This window comes from Cupressus sempervirens, chromosome 5 (genome assembly GCF_028749045.1).
Source record: "Cupressus sempervirens isolate cs-2001-9-10 chromosome 5, ASM2874904v1, whole genome shotgun sequence".
Taxonomy (NCBI): domain Eukaryota; kingdom Viridiplantae; phylum Streptophyta; class Pinopsida; order Cupressales; family Cupressaceae; genus Cupressus; species Cupressus sempervirens.
In genome coordinates this window covers 794,991,460-795,012,514 of record NC_143122.1, presented here as the reverse complement: position 1 = coordinate 795,012,514, position 21,055 = coordinate 794,991,460, and the positions used below count along the sequence as shown (strand labels likewise).

At 31.1% G+C, this 21,055-nt stretch overlaps 1 protein-coding gene across 2 annotated transcripts; it reads right to left on the bottom strand.

Annotated features, from left to right (window-relative positions):
• Positions 1–9,391: 9,391 nt before the first annotated feature.
• LOC149558328 (ankyrin repeat-containing protein ITN1-like) lies at positions 9,392–11,368 on the bottom strand. Of its 2 annotated transcripts, none has more exons than XM_089832591.1 (3): positions 11,281–11,368; positions 10,700–10,909; positions 9,392–9,986 (listed from the first exon to the last, which is right to left on the bottom strand). In XM_089832591.1, exons 2-3 carry the CDS (start codon positions 10,817–10,819, stop codon positions 9,537–9,539), a joined length of 570 nt encoding a protein of 189 aa, XP_089688717.1. In that variant the 5' UTR covers positions 10,820–10,909; positions 11,281–11,368; the 3' UTR covers positions 9,392–9,536. The 2 variants fall into 2 exon arrangements, with proteins under 2 accessions (XP_089688717.1, XP_089688718.1); XM_089832592.1 differs by lacking the exon at positions 11,281–11,368 and adding an exon at positions 10,997–11,017.
• Positions 11,369–21,055: the final 9,687 nt, after the last annotated feature.

Here is a 21,055-nt window from a genome sequence, read left to right as displayed (position 1 = left end):
AATAATTTTTTTTGTCAGGTGTTTTACACCTTTCACCAAGTTTTTACACCTTTTCTAAAGGAGGGGTTTCTTAAAGTATGCCCTGTGAAAAACCAATCCAAGTTAAAGAAAAATGTAATTAAAATAAACTTATAAGTTTTAAAGAAAAGGCATCATAGATCTATTAGATATTTGTGAGGGAGTCCAATAATTTAAGGGTTGAAATGAGGATTCTATTTACTCTGATTACGATAAATTTGATCATATCTAAGCATGAGTATATACTAGATCCCCATGTCCCTTTAATAAGCCTTCTCAAATAGGAATTTTAATTTACTCATTAAAGATTTAGATTCAAAGATTAAGAAAAAGTTATAGGATTGGTTTCTAGAAATGTGCATAGCAGGCTCTTGAAAAGTGGTAAAAGAAGGTGACACATGCTTGATCTTTTCATGATATTTTCTTATAATGCAAGATGAATTATGAATGCAGGAAAAGGAGAATTGTGGAGTAAAATAATCAAATTTTGTCAAGTTTTTTTCTTTAAATGTGCTAACACATATGTCAAATTTGACCTATCTAAGACCCCCCTTGAACATATTTGATCCTAATTTAACTCCATTAGGTGATATTGGTCTCCCTCCTTTAAATGTGCTAACACATATGTCAAATTGGACCTATATAAGACTCCCCTTGAAACTATTTGATCCTAATTTAACCCCAGTAGGCACTATTGGCCTCCCTCCTTTAAATGTGCTAACACATGTCAAATTGGAGCTATCCAAGACCCCTCTCAAACATATTTGAGCCTAATTTATAGTGATTTATTTAGTGGCGAATCTTTGCCAATTGGCTATTTCGTATCTTTGGGAAATCATGATTTGGTGAATAAAACCTACATGTGGGGTCAACCACATCGCCGAGATATTAAATAATTTTGTTCCAAATCCCAAGCTAATCACTCACTAGTTTACACATAATTTGTCCCAAATCTTAGTTTAATTGCCAATGTAATCTACATTTAGAATACAATTATTTTAAAAATTTTGCCAGCTTTTACCTAATTTTTTCTTATTCGACAATGTTATTTCACCCTTAAAATAAAATAATATTTTCCCTCGGGTTGAGCATCACCCACAATTTTATTGAGATGTGCCTTGAACTACCCCCGTTTAGCCAACAATTTTGGTCTTTGGGATACGTGTCCTAATTTTGGGAACATTTAGACTTTATGGTATGGCATTTAAAATTAGGTCCAAAATATATCTGAAGCCATTGATCTATATTACATCGATGGTCCAAATTAATTCCTTTCACTATAAAAATGATAACATTAAAAGTGATGATGACCAAGTTGACAATAAAAAAGGACACATTATTAATTGAATTTTAATGGATTGGAATACTACAAGTACACTATACAATGTACACTTGGCATGTGGGCCATAGACCACTTGTGATTCTATAAATTCACCAAAAAATAAAATAATCTCTCTTTGGAAATTGACATATTAGCAAACTATATTAATATTTTGTGTTATATGAAATAATTAATTTGCCTCTTACATTATGAAAAATTTTGGCCAATGAAAAAAATTGCCTACATTTATTTTCATACCAACAAAAAATTCACCATAGTTATCATTAAATTTTGATATGGAAAGGAAAATTTTGCCAATAGAAAGCAAATTTCTCCCTTGCCTCAAATGAAAAAATTGCCCTCGATTAAAAAAATTTCTTGCATATTTAATGTTGAATTCGCCAACATTTTACATATTTTACTTTGGAGGATTTTCTTAAAGTTATCCTTGCTAATTTAACCCCATTAGGCACTATTAGCCTCATCCACATTAAATTTTGTCCTAAAGTCTTTAACAAGACCTTTAAGGAGTTTTTTTCCATCATTTTGTATGTTACATATAGGCATGATTGGCCTTAAAACATTCCAATCAACCTTCGAAAGTGTCTTCATGTCTCCTTCCATGTTTGGAGTCTTCTTTAAAATGGTTTTGGTATCCATTAGGTTCCCTTGCACCACGATGTCATTCAAATTACATAAAAAGGGAAAATATTTTTGTAGCTTCCATGAACTAGTGCATGTTTCTAGGAAACAAAATATGTACCTATAAGTGGTAAGAGGTTTGGAGGGAAGGAAATTATTTTAACTTAAGCATTTCAACATTCATTTTTTTCTATATTTCCTCTTATTTCCTATAGTATCTTTCCTTTTTTGTTCATGTTTACTAGTTATAGCTTGAAAAGGAATTCAATGAGTTCTCCCCATAACTTTGTGATCAATGTCAAAAATTGTACATCCTTTTTGATAAACCATTGCACCAAAAACAAAATGTTCTTCTTGATAACAATTGCATACTCCATATCCACCATTGCATCAATTTTTCATTTCAATCCACATGTACATGTTAATTCTTAAAATGATGGATACAATTATAGTAAAAAATTAAGAAGATTTGGTGGTAATATTGCTATTAAATGATTTCTATATTCATCATGGTAGATCTATAAGTAAATGAAAAAAATAGGGTATTCAAAATTCAAACATTCATGTAATATACAACTTGGAAATATATACAATATTGATCAATAAGTGGTCAATGAAATTATCCTATCATAAATTATGGCCTAAATTAGTTGAGATTTTTACAGGAGACAAAGATGTACTCTAATAGATAAAATGTTTGGCAGTAGTTACAAAAGTATAGGAAGAACACTATTTAAGGAAGGGAAATAATACTATTCTAGAACAAACTAGGAAAGCTCCAATATGCTTCCATTCTTACATTTAACTGTGCTTGGGAAATAATGAGCATATTTATCTAAGATAGATATATTCTAATATGTTTGATCCCTAATATTTAATTGATAATACATATATCCTTGTTACAAGCAGAGAATAAAAAGATTATTATGATATTTGTTCCCAACTTATCTTGAAGGAAGAAATTTGAGTTTTATTTACTAAGGAAGAGCTAAAAAATGATTTTGTTCTTATAAAAGGAGAAGGTATGTAGAGTTTTATATTAAATGGAAATATTTTAGTTAAAGATAAATATACAAGAAGAACTCACTTTGGTGTATTTTGTATTTGTGAGGAGAACATCGTTGATGAGAAATTGAGAATGATAATCAAGATATGAAATGGATCTCTATTGTTTTCCATCAAGAAGGCCATCAAAGGTTGGTTTCATATGGCCATTTCCATAATGGAGTCTTACTAAAAGAGTTCCTTAACTATGTTGTTTAAAGCCTTTAGAGCTATATATCATCCTTCCAGAAGAGTGGAGGCATTACTAAAAGATGATCATAAACATGTTGTTTCAACTTACATGATGTGAGTAAATATAAATAGTAAAAGAAATCTTATTTCTAGATTTTTAGATTTAAAGTTGTCAAAAAGATCAAGAATATTTCCCAATATCTAACTCTATTTCATATAGGATCAAATAATCTAGACATTAATTCATTTGTCACCTTCATTGAAACTAATTTAGATAATTTTTGTACCTCTTAGTTATCATGATTGATGGAGGAAAATATGGACTATATGTTGGCATAATTCTAATATTACATTATAAATGATTGTTTAACTATTTATGTTAATCAATCAGTCAACTTATCCATATCATTAATGTTAGTCCTAATGAGAAGTTCCCCAACTAACTCTAAATTAGGATCTTATATAGTCTATGTAATCATTGTGAAAGATATATTAAAAGCATGCATTATCCACTTTCATGTGGTATTAAAACTAGAATAGGCACCGTAGATTGAGAAATGATGTGGTGTGTGTGAGTCACTTTTGAAATGGAATGCACCTAACTATGTTGGAGCAAACATTCTTGGGAGTTTCCCAATGATGAAACATTGTATCTTTGTAGTGATATTGTGTTGTGTCCCTAGTAATCTACATTGAAATGTGGTTTTGAAGTTTTTGGATCTCTTCCTATGAACCATGTTTTCTTAATGACCTCTTTGTAGGTGGATATCTATGTTTCTATAAAAATGTGAGGAATCTTTTTTTGAAATAGAAGGTTGTAATAGTTTTTTGGTTGGCCAAAACTTCTACTACTATTTTGGGAAGCTTTGAATCTTCTAGATATGATCTTTAAGAGGGCTTTTCTTTGGTAGATGCACAAATTTGTGAGAGGCTAGATGCCTATTATCACTTTGTCCAACCTCCATGCTACTATCATTCTCAATTCCACCACCATAGTCACAATAGTAGAGAATAGATGATTGTTTGGATCAGCCTAATTTTTACATACTTGTGTGGTGATGAAGTACTTTGATGTTAATGCAGTGAAACTATTAGTAAGTACATTTGTTCAAACAAACATTAACTACATAATATTAACAAATTTTACACAAGTATTTGATGAGAGGAAAAATAGGTTGTTGTGTGTTAAGAAATGGACATTCCTAGATGTTTCATGTTTGGTCCCACTCCCAAATAGGGTTAATAATTAACAATATTGAAGTTATTGTTGCATTGTGTATGATGTTTTTATACATAGAATCTAGCCCGCCCATTGACCTTTGAAGTATGGTCCCATTGCAATATAAATGCTTGGTCATTGTGGGGTCTTTAATTGTAATATTTATATTACTAGCCATATGTCACCATTTTACAATTCTCTTCAATGCTTTACATCTCTATTTTTTGTAGGACATGGCTATCCTACCTACAAATTGCACCATTCACTAAATTTTAGAGAAATTAAAATACAATGAAATGTTTTGAAATTTTCAGCATTTTTGTCTGTGGTACATTTTGTCTCGAGATTAGCTAGTACCCTATTTGTAAAGGTCCAATGGCATTGTATCATCTTACAACTTCAAAAAGACCTCTGTATCATTTACAACTTCAAAAAGAGCTTTGTAGCATTTGTAACTTCAACAAGAACTCTATATCATTTATAACTTCAACAAGAAGCATGCATTGAATTTTTCTTTTAGCATCCAATTCTTTGTTAAAAATCCTCATTTTTGTGTTCCCTTTCATATTAGAAAGGAAGATTTGCATTTACAAATCACATCTATCATAGATATTATGTAACTAAGCATCCCTTTGTTAGATTGGTTAAATGGGTTTTGGTTCAATGGTAAATGAATCAAATACAAAATAAGAAAGAAAATTATGATTAGAAGACTAACCTCCATCAAAGATTGCATAGTTTAATGATTTTAAACAGTCTTCAATCTATAATCATCATGATGTTAATTTGCATCTATAAATTGTGGCAAATCTTGTTTTCTTGTGCACTCAGTTTTTTCCCTTGTGTTTTAAATTCTATATTTTCACTTATTAAGAAAAATTCTCCATCTTCAATAATATTTGATGTACATTAATAAATATAATCATGGGGTCAATGTAAGGAAGCAATCTTTAGCTCTCAATTTCAATTTAAAGGCTCCTACATTACTTCTACTCTCATTGTTGATTATATATTGAATATGGATAATAATTCAAATATACCTAATGTTATTATTTTTAGTTTAGGAGCTTATAAGTTCAATTCAAAATGTTACTAAGGACTTAGGTGCTCCTACTCCTAAAGCAACTACAAATAAGCATAACTAAGTTAAAATATCACCTACCATCTCATATCTAGATTTGAAATTGTCTGGCATACATTGTCCATCAACCTAGTTCAAGACTTCCATCTTACAAGTACACATGGTAAGGGGTAAAATTTATTTCTCCAAATCATATTTTGACATTGAAGACAAAGAGAAAGAAAAATATATAAAAAATAAAATATGTATACATATTGTCTTGTTGGCTTCTCGAATACATTACATAAAGCATCTATTTATAGAGTTATGAGAATTCTTTAGAATACCTATCACATTTATTAAAAAATATTATAATATATTATAATAATACATAACATTCATTATTGGCAAGTAGTGGGAGGCCAATGATAGATGAAAGATTGTATGTTTTTTAATAACACTAAACAACAGATTGTAGGCTATCGATGGTGGGTTGGTGGCTGATATTAATATCTCCCAACACTCCCCCTTAATTTTTGTGACTAATAAATTTTACATTAATAACACCCATTTTTTCTCACACTTATTCAAAGCTATGCTTTTCTAATGTCTTAGTGAAAATATCCACCAATTATTTCTTAGAGTTGCATAATTCAAGGTAAATTTCTCCATTGTTAACCAATTCCCTAATGAAGTTGTACCTTGTAGATTAGTATGTTTATTCCTTTATGAAATACATGATTCTTGGATAATACAATTGTTGATTTGTTATCACAAAGGATTGATGTTGATTCCTCTTGATTATGTTGTAAATCTAACAAAAATTAATGCATCTATACTGCTTGAAATATTATGGAAGTAATAGTAGTATTTTCTACTTCAATTGATAAGATCATCACTATAGACTTCTTCTTTGATGCCTATGATAGGATTCCTTATCCAAAGTGAAAGATATACTATGAAGTTCTCTTCTTATCATCAATGTTACCTGTAAAATCACCATCAGTATAACCAATCAAACCAAAATTATTATATGTATAGTACATGATTTTATATCCTATTGTTCCTACAACATATCTCAGTAGCCACAATACTTAAAATAGTACAAATAGAAGTCATTTTAATAAGAGGAGAAAATATCTCATCAAAATCAATGCATTTTTATGTGTAAATCCATTTACCACTAACCTAGCTTTAAATTGTTTCTCAACTTCATCCTCTTCTTTCAACCTATAAACACATTTATTATTTAAAGCCCTTTTACCTATAGGCAACTTGCATAAATCCCATGTTTGATTGCAGACTCCCATTGAATCTTTGTATCCACCTGCACAACTTCATCATAACATTTAGCTTCACTAGTATCTATTAATAAAATAGAATAAAAAGAGGGGAAAAAAATTGGACATCTCCTTGTCCTTGTTGACTGACTACCATTCATTGTGGTGTGTGGTATTTGTTATTATGGTTGGTGCAGAGCATGAGGGACTACTGGAACATCACCTTTTAGAGTAACATCCACCACTACATAATCATTTTCTTTCTTCTCATGTTGTTGCAACAGATATTTGTACAATACTTTCTCCTTAAATATGACATCCCTACTTCTACAATTTTATTATTTTCAAAATCCCAAAGCTTATAACCAAATTCATCATTTTCATATCATATCCAACAAATACACATTTATTTGACTTAGCTTCTAGCTTGGTTCTATTTTCATAATCAATATGTGCAAATAATTCACAACCAAATGTTCTAAGAAAAAAATAACTCACATTCTTACCAGTTCATGCTTCCTCTAGAATACCACAGCCCAAAGGAGTAGAGGGGCCTCAATTAATCAAATATATAGTAGTATTAACATCCTCCTCCAACATATTTAAGGTTAACATAGCATGAAACCTCACACTCTTTGCACATTTCATTATTTTCCTATTCATGCATTTAGTCACTCGATTTTTCTATGGAGTCCTCAAAATAGTTTTATGTCTAGAAATACCACTAGAGGAACAATAATCTCCAAATTATATTCTACAATATTCAACACCATTATCAACTCTCAGACATTTTATCTTTTTACCAGTCTCATTCTTAGCCAATCATTTCCATTTCTTAAAAGTTTGAAATACATTAGATTTTTGTATATGGAAATAAACCCATAATTTTCCACTTGCATTATCAATAATATAACATAATAACGAGAGCCACCAAAGGAAGATTCCTGAGCTATTCGCCATACATCTGTATTCACAAGCTCTAATTCCTCATTTTTCTTTTCATTCCCACTCTTCACAAAATTCATTCTCTTTTGTTTTCCATATACACAACTTTTATAGAAATCCATATTGACACATTTTAGACCTGATAAAACTTTCTTTGAATGAAGGAAATTCATACATTTCTTGCTCATGAGCCCAAGTCTATTGTGTCATAGTGTTGTATTAGACTCTACAACAATCATTTGTTCTCCCTGCTAAACTAAAGAAATTGTTCCTGAATATTCATTTGTCTTAAATTATTAAACTAGGAGCAGTATGACCTGTAAAAAGATATAAGCTGCCTACTTTCACAACTTTTTCTACTATAAGGAAACTTTTTTAACCAGGTTCCAATTTTTATCATTAAAAGTAAATATGCAATCCTCATCAATTAGTTGCATTGTTGAAAATAAATTCCTACTCATCCTTGGAATATGTCTTACCTCATGTAGTAGCCAATGATTCCCATTCTGGGACTGGGTTCTTGGTAGAGGATTAGCTAAAAACCATCCTAGACAAACCTATGAAAGTAGAGAAGGAGGAGGCAACGGGGTAAGCTTCTAAGGAGCAAAAGAATGGTAACCAAGAGAAGGAAGAAAGCATCTAGCCTGGGTTCTATTGTGTTTTATTTATGTTTTTATTATTATGTCTCTAAACTTTACACCCATGGAGTTTTTTGGACTATTTCAATTAAGTGGACCAATAGCAATGATGTCTTTAAATGTTGTCAGTTTATTATTTAGTTTGTTATACATAGTAGTATAAGGACTGTGGCTAATGACAATTGGATTTTGTTTAAAGTTGGTATAGGTTAGACTACTAGGAGGTTACCTCCATACTTCAGGGTCAGCCCCTTCTCTTTTTGGAGGGTCTCAACCCATCTCAAATTTAGGTTTAGGATTAGAGAACCTTATTGTACACAAAGTCTAATTATTTTATTTTAAGCAACCTAAAATATGAAGGAATGAATTGCACAAGGATATAAAAAGCACTAAATTTGAATAAATATAAAAATTTTGATCTATCTCTAATATCTTTAGCTAAAGGTTTAGAAAAATTCATAATACTATTATTATTAAAATTAGGACACTAAGCAATCAAATCAAATTAGAATGGAAACATTTATAATAAATCCAATTAAGGAAGAGAAAAATCTTTTCTAGGTCAAGAATCATACTAAGAATTAATATTCATCTATTTTATGATAACATACAATATATCATAGTTATCCAATAGTTATATTATTACCGTACCAAAGATAATGATGTAAGATGGGTGATAGATAAGGACAACTATTTCGCTGACAAGAATTAAGTAAAGAACTAACAACTTCTAAACAACCATGTATTGAAAGTTATTTTTAAGTAGAGAATTATAAAATGAACAATATATTAAACATTTGTCTACTTTGTATTTTAAGCTCACATCTTTGGCAACTTCTTATCAAAGAGTAATAATTATAGATATATGAAAAAATAAGATAAAAAATGTACAAATATTAGTTATTTTTGTAGAACCTACAACACAATGGTAAATTGTGAGCTTCTTAACTAGGTCTTGGGATCAAATTGAACTCTTACCGATCAAAAGAAAAACATTTATTAAAATAGTCATGACAAAGCTTATAAGTTACATTTAAGATTTTAAATTCTGCTGATTGATTTAATTGAAAAAAAGAAGTGAATGAATATGGATGGATACAATAATATGGTGCCTTTACAGGAACTAATAATTAATCACAACTATTAGCTACACTATATTTGCCTTGCCCTAACTTAACTAGGACACAGCGAAGAGATAATATAATGCCAGCAGCAGCATTGCTATGACAAATATGGCAACAGAAAGTAGCACAACCAATTTAATGTTAGGGAGCACCATTACATACACTGCAGCGTGGAAGTTGACAGTGAAGCACATTGTTGCTACCCATAGAGCGGCGCAGATGAGGTAGTCAAATTTTGAAGGTATCTGTGAGAGAGTGGCCACGGTCATACAAACTACCACTGAAGTCTGGAAAGCTACAATGTCTGTGACCAAGAATACTTTGAATGCTTTGGTGTGCCCCATGACGGCGCTTCCTGATTCATTGACACCTCCGGGCACTTGCAACATCACACTGAAGCTCCCTCCCACTAAAGCCACTGCAACTGCAACCTGTATAGTAGATTTGGTCATGCTTGTGAACGGAGAACTATTTATGGTTATTCTTCCATCGGAAATATTAGGCTGTCCTGACCACAACAACACCAACAAGAACTTTTAGTCAAGAAAACCCTATTGAATAGTCAAGTAATTCGTTTTCTATTATTAAAATAAAAAAATAAATAAAATAAAATGATTTGTGGAATCGGCCTAGGATTTGACCGTCACGTTGGGTGTTCTTTCACAAAGATTTCTGTGTTCTTAAATCATTTAATGGTAAGTTTTCAGCCAAAAATACATATAATTTATTCATAGGGAATATTTTCTACAGTAAGTTAAATTTTCATATGGTTATAAGATTTAACTGTGTACTTTTTTATTCAAACTCATTGACCTACATTTCATTAGTAATGATTCACATAAATCCATCTTTCATGAGAATAATTGGAACACTAACATCCATTAGATCTAGGTGCATCCGAAGGTCACTCATCTTAGTACTACCCTCATCCAAATTCTAGCTTAGTACTACCTTCATTCAAGTTCTAGCTGGTGTAGTACTGGGATGAGGTTAAACTGTGTTTCAATAAGACTAAAGATGGATTCGTTGAATCACTAGTCATCAGATGTACATCAATTAATTTTGACTAGAAAAATTAGATAGTTAAATCCTAGTAACAATATCACACCACTTTATCCAAACAAATAATTCAAATTTCAAATGTTTATCCCGTTTTCCAGATCTAAAACAGGAGTAGAAATAAAAATTTGAACAGGACAAGACTATGCATTCTTACCGAAATCATGTCGACTTGCAGAGTCCCTGGGATGGAAGCACTGGTAGCACCTATAACAGTCCTCCGTCCCCTCGGTAACCACGTTCCAAAACACTTCGCCGCGGGCTGGAGAAACGTCATGATCTTAGCTTTTATCGCAGATCACTTTGGTCGGAGGTTTCCTGGTGCCGGTGGATCTTGCGCTGAAGATTCCTCCACTGACACCATACTCTGTCCACCAAATTAAAAAATAATAAAAAGTTAACATATCAAAAATATTATAAAACAGTTAAAAAATTTCAGTGTAGACAGTTTCACCGATAAAATCGACCGCCATAGGGCCAGGATCAAGGCTAACCAAACAATCAACCTCTATAACACCAGGATCAACTGTACACACAAAATACACCTTAATAGAATTTGCAAAACCAACACATAAGAATGACAAAGCCCCAAACTCAGCCCTCACTACAGCCATACAAGTGAAGAATCCCCTAAAACCCACAACTTCCATGAGATATAGAAGGCAAGAGAGGAAGAGTCAGAGCCCATCTCAACAAAAAAGGAAGCAACTTTAAAAGAAGAGACCACGAGAAACAAACCCATCCAACTTGAAAGGAGCAAACTCATCTCCATCACGATCTCTGTCGAAACCTTAACAGAGCCGTCTCCACCACCACTCTGACTCCCCATTAAAAAACCCTAAAAAAACAGTTAAAAACCCTAACCCTGAACAGAACACCACCACCAGTCAGTCTACACCAGTCATTCTACACACAAAACCAAAGTTAGTTGCTGACTTTTTTACGCCTTTTTATTTGATTTCGTGAATGTTTTTCCATCAACATTGTTCAAAACTTCAAAATTAATGATAAAAAGGAAAATTGAAAAAAAATAAAACTAAAAATTTAAAAAAATTTAAAATTATATAATAGATCACAAAATGTGATCTCAAACATTAAAACTAAAACACTCACAGAATCATATAATGAATTAATTTACTTTCCTTATTTGACTTCCAACTTTCCTTTGGATGGATTACGGTGAAGGAAACAAGTCTTCCAAAAATCTACTACTTGCCAAAAAGATGTTGCACCAGGTTGACACGTGTAGGTTTACACCGGAGATTTTCATATTAAGTTTATCGTGGGCCCTCCTTTTAAAGGTAAGTTCGTTAATTCCAGCAGTTCTCCGAAAGATGACAACGGACCGCAATTGACACGTCATTTTTCGACACGGAACTACTTACGGCACATCGCTAGGCCAGTGGATAACTGGCCGACGGTATTCCTCATCTATAGCGAGCAAAACGAACGAATGTTGGCGGATGCAAATTATGAAGACATATGAACACGCGTTATATCAAAGTTCTAAACAAATTGATTTGCTATTCACATAGATTAATGTTTTCATTAGATCGAGACAAAAGATTTCAAAATTCAAAAGTTTAAATGAGTTTATGTACTAGCATTTTCACCGAAGGAGGTGCAAGGGATTCGCCAACAAGTATTTGATTGGGAGAAATAAATAAAAAGATTAAATAAAGCTTTCGTTAACTAAAAATAGTATATAAAAGTGTTTTCTTAAATACATTCATGTATTTTAGATGATTTAAAGTGTTGTACTATGGTAGCTAAGAAAAGATAAGTCACACATAGTACTGAAAGGAGGTGCAAGGGATATGCCGAAAGGTATTTGATTCGCTTTCATTGAAAGGAGGTGTAAGGGAGGTGCAAAGGATATGCCAACAAGTATTTGATTGAGAGAAATAAATAAAAAGATTAAATAAAGCTTTTGTTAACTAAAAATAGTATATAATAGTGTTTCCCTAAATGCATTCATGTATTTTAGATGATTTAAAGTGTTGTACTATGGTAGCTAAGAAAAGATAAGTTACACATAGTACCAAAGGGAGGTGCAAGGGATACACCGAAAGGTATTTGATTCACTTTCACCGAAAGGAGATGTAAGGGAGGTGCAAGGGATACGCCAACAAGTATTTGATTGAGAAAAATAAATAAAAAGAATAAATAAAGCTTTCGTTAACTAAAATTAGTATATAAAAGTGTTTCCCTAAATATATTCACGTATTTTAGATGATTTAAAGTGTTGTACTATGGTAGCTAAGAAAAGATAAGTTACACATAGTACATGAAGACATACATATATACAACAATTATTTCTTGGTGATTTTTAGAAATTATTGGGTTAAAACAATCATTATTCTATTGTGAAAGAAGTGAAAAATATAGTGAAAAAAATAAAACAATAAAACTTAAAGCTTTGTCAAAGTTGACTTCGACACCATCTTTACAAAAAAATCAATTTTTCAAAAGAATAAATTGAAATTTATTTATTTAAAAAGTGTGAGAATTAAAATACAAATGAACATATAAGTAAATTCACTGAAATTTAAAAAATAATTTAAATGTTAAAGATGGCTTTGATACTAAGATAGGTAATTTAACCATTTATTATAGATAAAATCAACTATTCCAAAAAAAGGTTGATGTTTGCAATAATAGTGGATCAACCATACTTATGTGGATAGGTGGATTGTGGATGTGGCATCTTTCTTAGTTGGTTGGCATGATATTTATCCTTTACATACTTCCACTCCTCTTCTAAAGTAATCATGAACTCTCTCTCTCTCTCTCTCTCTCTCTCTCTCTCACACACACACACACACACACACACACACACACACACACATCTCCATCTTGGCTAATGTTTCTATATATTCTCACATATAAGATCCATTTAGTTTATGAAAAAAAAAGGGTGTTGTGCATAGTTTCTAGTGTGAATCAAGTAATTTATTTCCTTGATGTGTCAAATCAATCTCAAACATTAATCATTAAGGAGAGATAAAGAAGAGGTAAGGCACCTGTAAAAATATTAGCATGGAAAAAAATATAAAAGGGTGGATGTAATACCCTTACATTAATGGTGGATGTTATTTAAAAAGGTTGATGTTTGCAATAATAGTGGATCAATCATACTTATGTGCATAGGTGGATTGTGGATGTGGCATCTTTCTTAGTTGGTTGGTATGGTATTTATCCTTTACATACTTACACTCCTCTTCTAAAGTAATCACAAATGCTCTCTCTCTCTCTCTCTCTCTCTCTCTCTCTCTCACACACACACACACACACACACAAACACACATCTCCATCTTGCCTAATGTTTCTATATATTCTCACATATAAGATCCATTTAGTTTATGAAAAAAAAAGGGTGTCGTGCATAGTTTCTAGTTTGAATCAAGTAATTTATTTCCTTGATGTGTCAAATCAACCTCAAACATTAATCATTAAGGAGAGATAAAGAAGAGGTAAGACATGTGTAAAAATATTAGCATGGCAAAAAATATAAAAGGGTAGATGTAATACCCTTGCATATGTTTAAATTATTTTAACTTATGTGCACAGTAGGACCTTTTTTTTGAATCTATGCTAGGTTGTTTGTAATGCTTTGGTATAGTGACTTGGTGAAGATGCTACTAGATGATCTAGACTTTATGGTGGATACATTGATATGATTAATCCATTATTATCTTATCCTTATGATCGTATTTTGATAATGTTTATGTTTCATAATTATGATATATATTACTATGGTCTCACTCGTGGTTGTAATAATCTTATTGATGATGAATAAGGATACTTACATGTTTTATACACATGCTTATGATGCTTTCTACATAATTTTTTTGAAGGAAGAGGGATGATGTCATATTCCTCACTTGTGAGGCTCATACAATGTATCAATTATATCTCCATCATTTGTTTTCACATACATATTATTTATGCATGTAGGTTGTTTTGTACATGTGAGTATGCCACATGGTTTCATAGGTCTGAGTGGGCCTTCATATGTCTTGATGGTGGTAGAGGGGAGGTAACCAAAAGATCCAAATCCAAACCTAACCTAAGCCATTTTCCTGTGTAAGGACAATTAAGGACAATTAACTAGTCTTGTAGGTACATCACTGAAAATTTTAAAGTGACAATATCTAAGTGCTAAATTTATATTAATAGAATATATATTTGGTGTTAATATTATTTATAACCTAATTATTATATTTTTCATTAAAGGTTAATTATGATGATGACATTTAAACAATAGATATTTATTTATTGAATATTAATTTGTTCACCTTCTCTTCAATTTCTTTCATTAAAGCTTGCAAAATTGAGGTAGGGACTTGATTCCTTTTCTATTTTGGTTTTCAAAAATGGTTTTATGATTAAATAACTTTAAAGAATCTATATTTTGTGATGTATTAAGTATTTGGAAGTATTGTTTCAATTATGTTGTGTTTGCTTTCTTCTTCTTGCTTTTCCATGAGCTAAGATTTCATTTGGTAGTCATATTTGAGCGATAGGATTAATTTGTTAGTGTTTCTAGAAGGTTATCACAGAGATCTCAAGTGGTTGTTTACTTGATTTTTGTTCTAGGAAAGAATTAAACTCTATTGATAATCCTATATTAGGACAATTGAATGGATTGAATGCCCCATTCTATGCCAAACAATTACATTGAAACAATTGTGTAGCGTATTTGTGAATTCTATGGTTTTTTCATTAATTGTATAGTTTGGCTCCTAGTTGTGTTTTTGATAAAATATAAGTGAAAGCTCCCATATTGAAAACTATAAGTTTTTATAAATATTTGGAGTGATTTAAAATTTGCATGTTAAATTTTAAGAAGTGCTAAGTTACAATGTTCAATTACTAAACCCTCTACCCTAATGAATATTTTCTTCATACACTCTGCCCTAAATTACTACCAAAATTATGTGAAAGAAAAACTCCTCGAGTATGTTGTAATGGTGGTTATACTAGTCATTGACTAATACTTACACTTCATTGATTTTATATCCAATGTTTTTTACACATTACACCAATAGTTATGACATTAAAGTTGGTATTATTGATGATGACTATCCCTTAGTTCAAAGGAACAACCAACCATGTGATACCACATCAAGCAACACAAATATAGGTCTTCATCCACACTACAATCTATCTATCTTTTTTTTAAATTAATTTAGACAAATTGCTAAAAAAACATGTCGATATAACATTGTATTCAATAATACTACTCTAAAATCTTACAAGTAAAAATGATTTAATATTTCTATATACAAATTTTGAAAGGGAAAAGTTTACTACTGAAATTTGTCCCATAGATGTGAAAACCTCTTAGGTGCATTTCAAATTCAACCACTTGTAGTTCACTATCCATGTCTAAAAAGAAGAATTGATGTCTCATCTAATTCCTTATCTCTACATATAGCATTTCAACTCACCTTTTTTAGAAAGCTCCATTACTTGGATCTAAGCAGTAATTCTCTTGAAGGTGAGATTCCTTCCCAAATTATCAGACTAACTCATTTGAGAGAAATTGTCAAGATGACAGAGAATCAATTCTTATGTAGAAATCCCTTGTCCATCGACAACATGAGTAGTCTAAGAATGATCTTTCTGGGTCAGAAAAAACTCAAAGACCTCATTCCAAACTCAGAGACCCCATTCCAGCGAGTGAAAGATCTGAGGGATTTGGAGTTTCCAAATCTGGAGGACATTTCTTTGGAGTTTGAGATCCCAATGAGTATTGAAAGGCTTAACAAATTGAAGAACTTGACACTTTTTGATAATGCACTAAATGTCAACATTCACGAATCTATTCGAAGATTGAAGTCATTGAAGTTATTATAGGAGTTGAAATTGGGGGGAAATTCTTTGCAAGGTCTGATTCTTGAATGGGTAAGAGACATGGAGTCCTTAACCTCATTGGATATGGGAAAAAATAATCTATTTTTGAATGAGAAAACCCAAATTATAGATTTCTTGTCTTTCACTAAGTGGATGTAGAATTGAGGGGGAAATTCCTAATTGGTTGCCCACCCAAATTGATCAAATTTTTTTGATCTGAGCACAATAAGTTGACCGGGTGAATTCCATTATGACTTTTGAGATTGATCAATATGCACGCTCACACTCTTTTAGGTAACAATTTGAGTGGTCCCCTACTTCTGACCATGCTTCATTCTCATGGGCTCAACCTCTAAAGGAATTTATAGTTTATCTATAGAGAGAGCTTCTGGAGAAGATCAATTAGAATGAGATCCAACTTATTTTAAGAATAAAGAAGCTTGGGTAACCATCCAAGAGGAAAATGCTGCCCAGTTATGGATTGCCAAAAAAACACTCATTCAAGAGTTCAAGAATGACTTGGAATGGGAGTAGAAGAAGGAAAAATGTGCAATTAGTTAATAGCATTTCTCACTAATAAATCTTCTTGAGGTTTCAGTGGCCAAAGATATTTAGATCTTGGACTTCCCATTGGATTGGAAGTAGAGTCAAAATTGAATATCAATCATCAGTCTTCCAAAGCAGTGTCTTTGCTGAGTCTTATTTTAGAAATTTCCACATTTATCCATAATGAGGGTGAGCATAAAAATATGATAAACAAAGCTATAAAAGCATGCTCACAGGCATGGTATATCATGGATGTGGTTGAAAATGCTGCTAGTGAAGCGTTTGAGCTTACCAAGGCTGCTAATGAATTACTACACAAGTTAGAGAATGAGTGTAAATGGCTTGATCAGAACCTTCCACTAAGAAATTTTGGTGAGAACTCTCCAGAAGCTACCAAAGCTATAGTAGAAAACATGTCTAAAAGAGGGAAAGAAGTAACAAATGCATACAAGTCAAAAGTGTGGGGGAAGTTGGTAGTAGCTTACAACATGTGCAAGAAATTCCAAAGGATAATAAATGAGCATGAATTTGACATGGGAAAAGCCATGAATGTCATGATTTTATCCCTATTGAACAACATATTTGAGGGTTGTGTACCCAAATCAATTTCTTAGATTCATAGTTTGCTCATGCTAAATCTTTTTGTTAATAATTCAGTGGCAATTTCTTTCCACCATTAAAAGGCAAGGCATAGGAAACCATGTCCTTGATATGGTTGAGCGGGTTGAGTGTAGGTTGAATAGGTTGGAATGCTTATTGGGCATGATACACTGAGTGCAATCTTAGTGGGTAAATTAGTATGCTAAGTGTGTTGACTTTACATTGTGTGAAAACATAAACCATTTACTACCAATCAAAAATTGTTTATCAGCAATGGTTATATGGTGTGAGTCAAATTCCAACTAGAGGAAACTCTAGAAGGAAAGCCTATCGGCTAATGAAATGAAATTGTTAAAAATAACTAGCACTTGCACCCAAATGAGGTGCAAGGGATAGCTGATAGGTGTTCTATTTGAAAAAGAATAAATGAAGATTTATATTATAGGAGGAAGTGTCTAAAGTGATGGTCTATTACATGTAGCATTAGAGAAGAAGTCATCATAGCATATATTTTGGATGAACTAAAGTTACATTAGTTTCACAACATTCACATCTCCAATAAATGCTATAGAATTAACATCATCAACTTACATTGACAACTTATTTATATATTTAGTATAAGTTTGTACATATTATAGATAAGAAAACCTAAATATTATACCTCCCATAATAAATATATTCTCATCGTCTTACTTTTGAATTTTTTTATAGAACTCATAAATAGAAATTACTATTTTTTAGAGTCACACATTTATTTCCAAGCAACAAAGTTTTGCTCACCTATCAACCAAACTATAATGAATGTCTATTTATATTGAATTAAATAATATAAAGATAACTTAAAGTCTTATTGTACATGTATTTTATTAAATATGTAAACCAATAAAATGATAAAATGAAAATGCTTTTTCAAATTTATTTTAATTAATTGTTATGAAAAAATGACAAGATTTATGAAAATTTACTTTAATAATAATTTAATATTAATAAATTCAAAGTGTAACCACATTATTTCCAATTTTATTTCAATATTGCATATGGCATTCCATTAAGGTTCTTTTCAATGTGTCATAGAAAAACATTCTCACTCAAACACCATTATACTTTCTTTATTGAATTAAAATAATAAATGATACTACAACTTTATAGTATTACTTCCTGGTGAATATAATTATAGTCATAGAGTTATAATCAATCAACTATTTTAGTTTGTTATTTTAAAAAATTTCTTAATTAATCATGTAAGCTTGAACCAAGTTAGAAAAGTAGGGAGTGGGAAGCAAAAGAATGGGTTTAGTGTGCTTGAAAAGACTTGTGTATTGCTTAATAAGATATATGTGTGTCAATATTATGATCTCATAATTTTTATCTTTCTTATTATATTTTTCATCACAATCACAACTTTATTCTCTTTCATTTAAGTAGATGATAAAACAGAGTCCATCCAAGATGCAGGGGAAACGAACCAGTTGCAGCCAATGTTTGTATTACTGCCATTTCCATTGGTAACTTTCCCCCCTAATTAACACTCATAAAAAGCCTAACAAAATTATGACACATGTACTAAAATCCGATCACACATGTACTAATAGTTGATCATTTTTTAGTTTTATTAGTTATTGATTGGTCCATTTGTGCAAAAAGTACTATTTATGGGGTAAGCAACTATTGGGGGTATTAGTGGTGAGTTTTGAAAAAATGTTTTGCAATGCCACTTTTAACCATCTCGAACTCTATGAATTCTACACAGAAATTTGTATATTCAAAAAGTCAAAAAGTAAAAAATTAGAAAATTTCAATATATTATAAGCTATAGGTGTGAAGCTACAAGATTGTTTCCCCTAGCTAACAAGTTTGTGGGATTATGGTTGAAATGCTATTATACTCACACAACAATGAAGAAAGAGTAACCATCTACATGCCATGTTTGATGACTAGTATCTATATTCTAAAACACAATATGAAAAAAATGCTTTCTCTATGGTATCAATGACAGACCCATAGCCTGGGACAACCTGTCCTATATGCCAATTGGGAACACCACCAAGGGTGAAAACATTAGGCAACTTGTCATGTAGGCCAATTGGGAACACCACCGGGACTGCATAGTTTTTATTTTAACTATAATTGCGGTTGGCATAGTTGTTATTTTAACTATGATTGTAGTTAGGTTCATTATTGTTGAGTATTAATGATTTGCATCTTTTATTTAGAAAATTTGTTTCTTTTTATTGCATCTAGATTCATGTGTTAGGACTTCAATGTAAATTTGACTTTAATGATTTGCATATTGAGAGCCATGTGGACTTCATTTGGTAGTTAATTTAGAAAGACCACCTCAAATCATATGGTAAATCTACTTTTGCAAAAATTTTCACCAACCATTGACATTGTAACATTATCTTTAGTTGGAGTTGATGCTTAGAGTGGAGGAAATTGTCCCTAAGGGTTCTCCTAAGGCCTTCTTTAAAATTTGAAGATTTTCAAGGTTTAGATTTGATATTTGGAGTGAGATTTTTTTTCAAGTTAGTTACCTCATTTTCTATGGTTATTAGAGATTTCCCTTTCTATACTAGGTATCTTGTCAAAGTTGTCAAGTTTAATTCTTTGCAGTTATAGGACTTTTATTGCATTATATATTTACAAGGAAATTTATATTAAGGTTAAGCTAATTGAGGACTTCTTTGTGCTAATGTTAATTTTCTAATTATGGATTAGGTTTCTCTTGCATTAATTCTACAAAGAAAGCCTTCATGTTTTTTTTCTCCATTAATTATGTATTCTTTGCATTTGAGGAATATACAAAATATTCTCTCTACTTTTATTTGTGCAATGTGTTTTGATTATTGTATGATCTTGGAAGTTTAAAATAAATTGTCAAATATTTACACTTTATAATTCCTATAATGGAATTAAGAAGAATCACAAGAAAATAGTGAGAATTGTGTTGATTATGCATTTACTACGTAAGCTAGACTAAAATTAAATAAAAATTTCCAAATTTGATCTTAAGAGGAAAAGGTTATTAGGAAATAAGCTAGAACTTCCTTTATAGTTGAGTTCATGGTAAGCTTAGATACATGTTACAAATTTTAGGAAATAATTAATAGTTTGAACTAGATTGGGGAAGATAGAGATAAATATGAAGATTAACATTCTTCTAACTTGAATATGTTTCAAAAGATATCATATCTTTCTTGTTAAATCACTTTATTAGAAAATATTTTAAATATGAATTAAATTAAAATTGATTATTTATTCTCAGTTATGCTATCTCGTATCTTGCTAATGATAGATGACTATAAGTAATCCTAGACTTTGATAATAATAAAACTTTAAACAATCACATAGGAAAAAAATATTACATAAAAGAAAGAGCAAATATTACATAAAAGAACTCTTTCTTGATAAATCAGTTTATTAGGAAATATTTTAAAATATGAATTAAATTAAAATTCATTATTTACAAGTTCTCATTTATGCTACCCAGACTTTGATAATAAAAAAT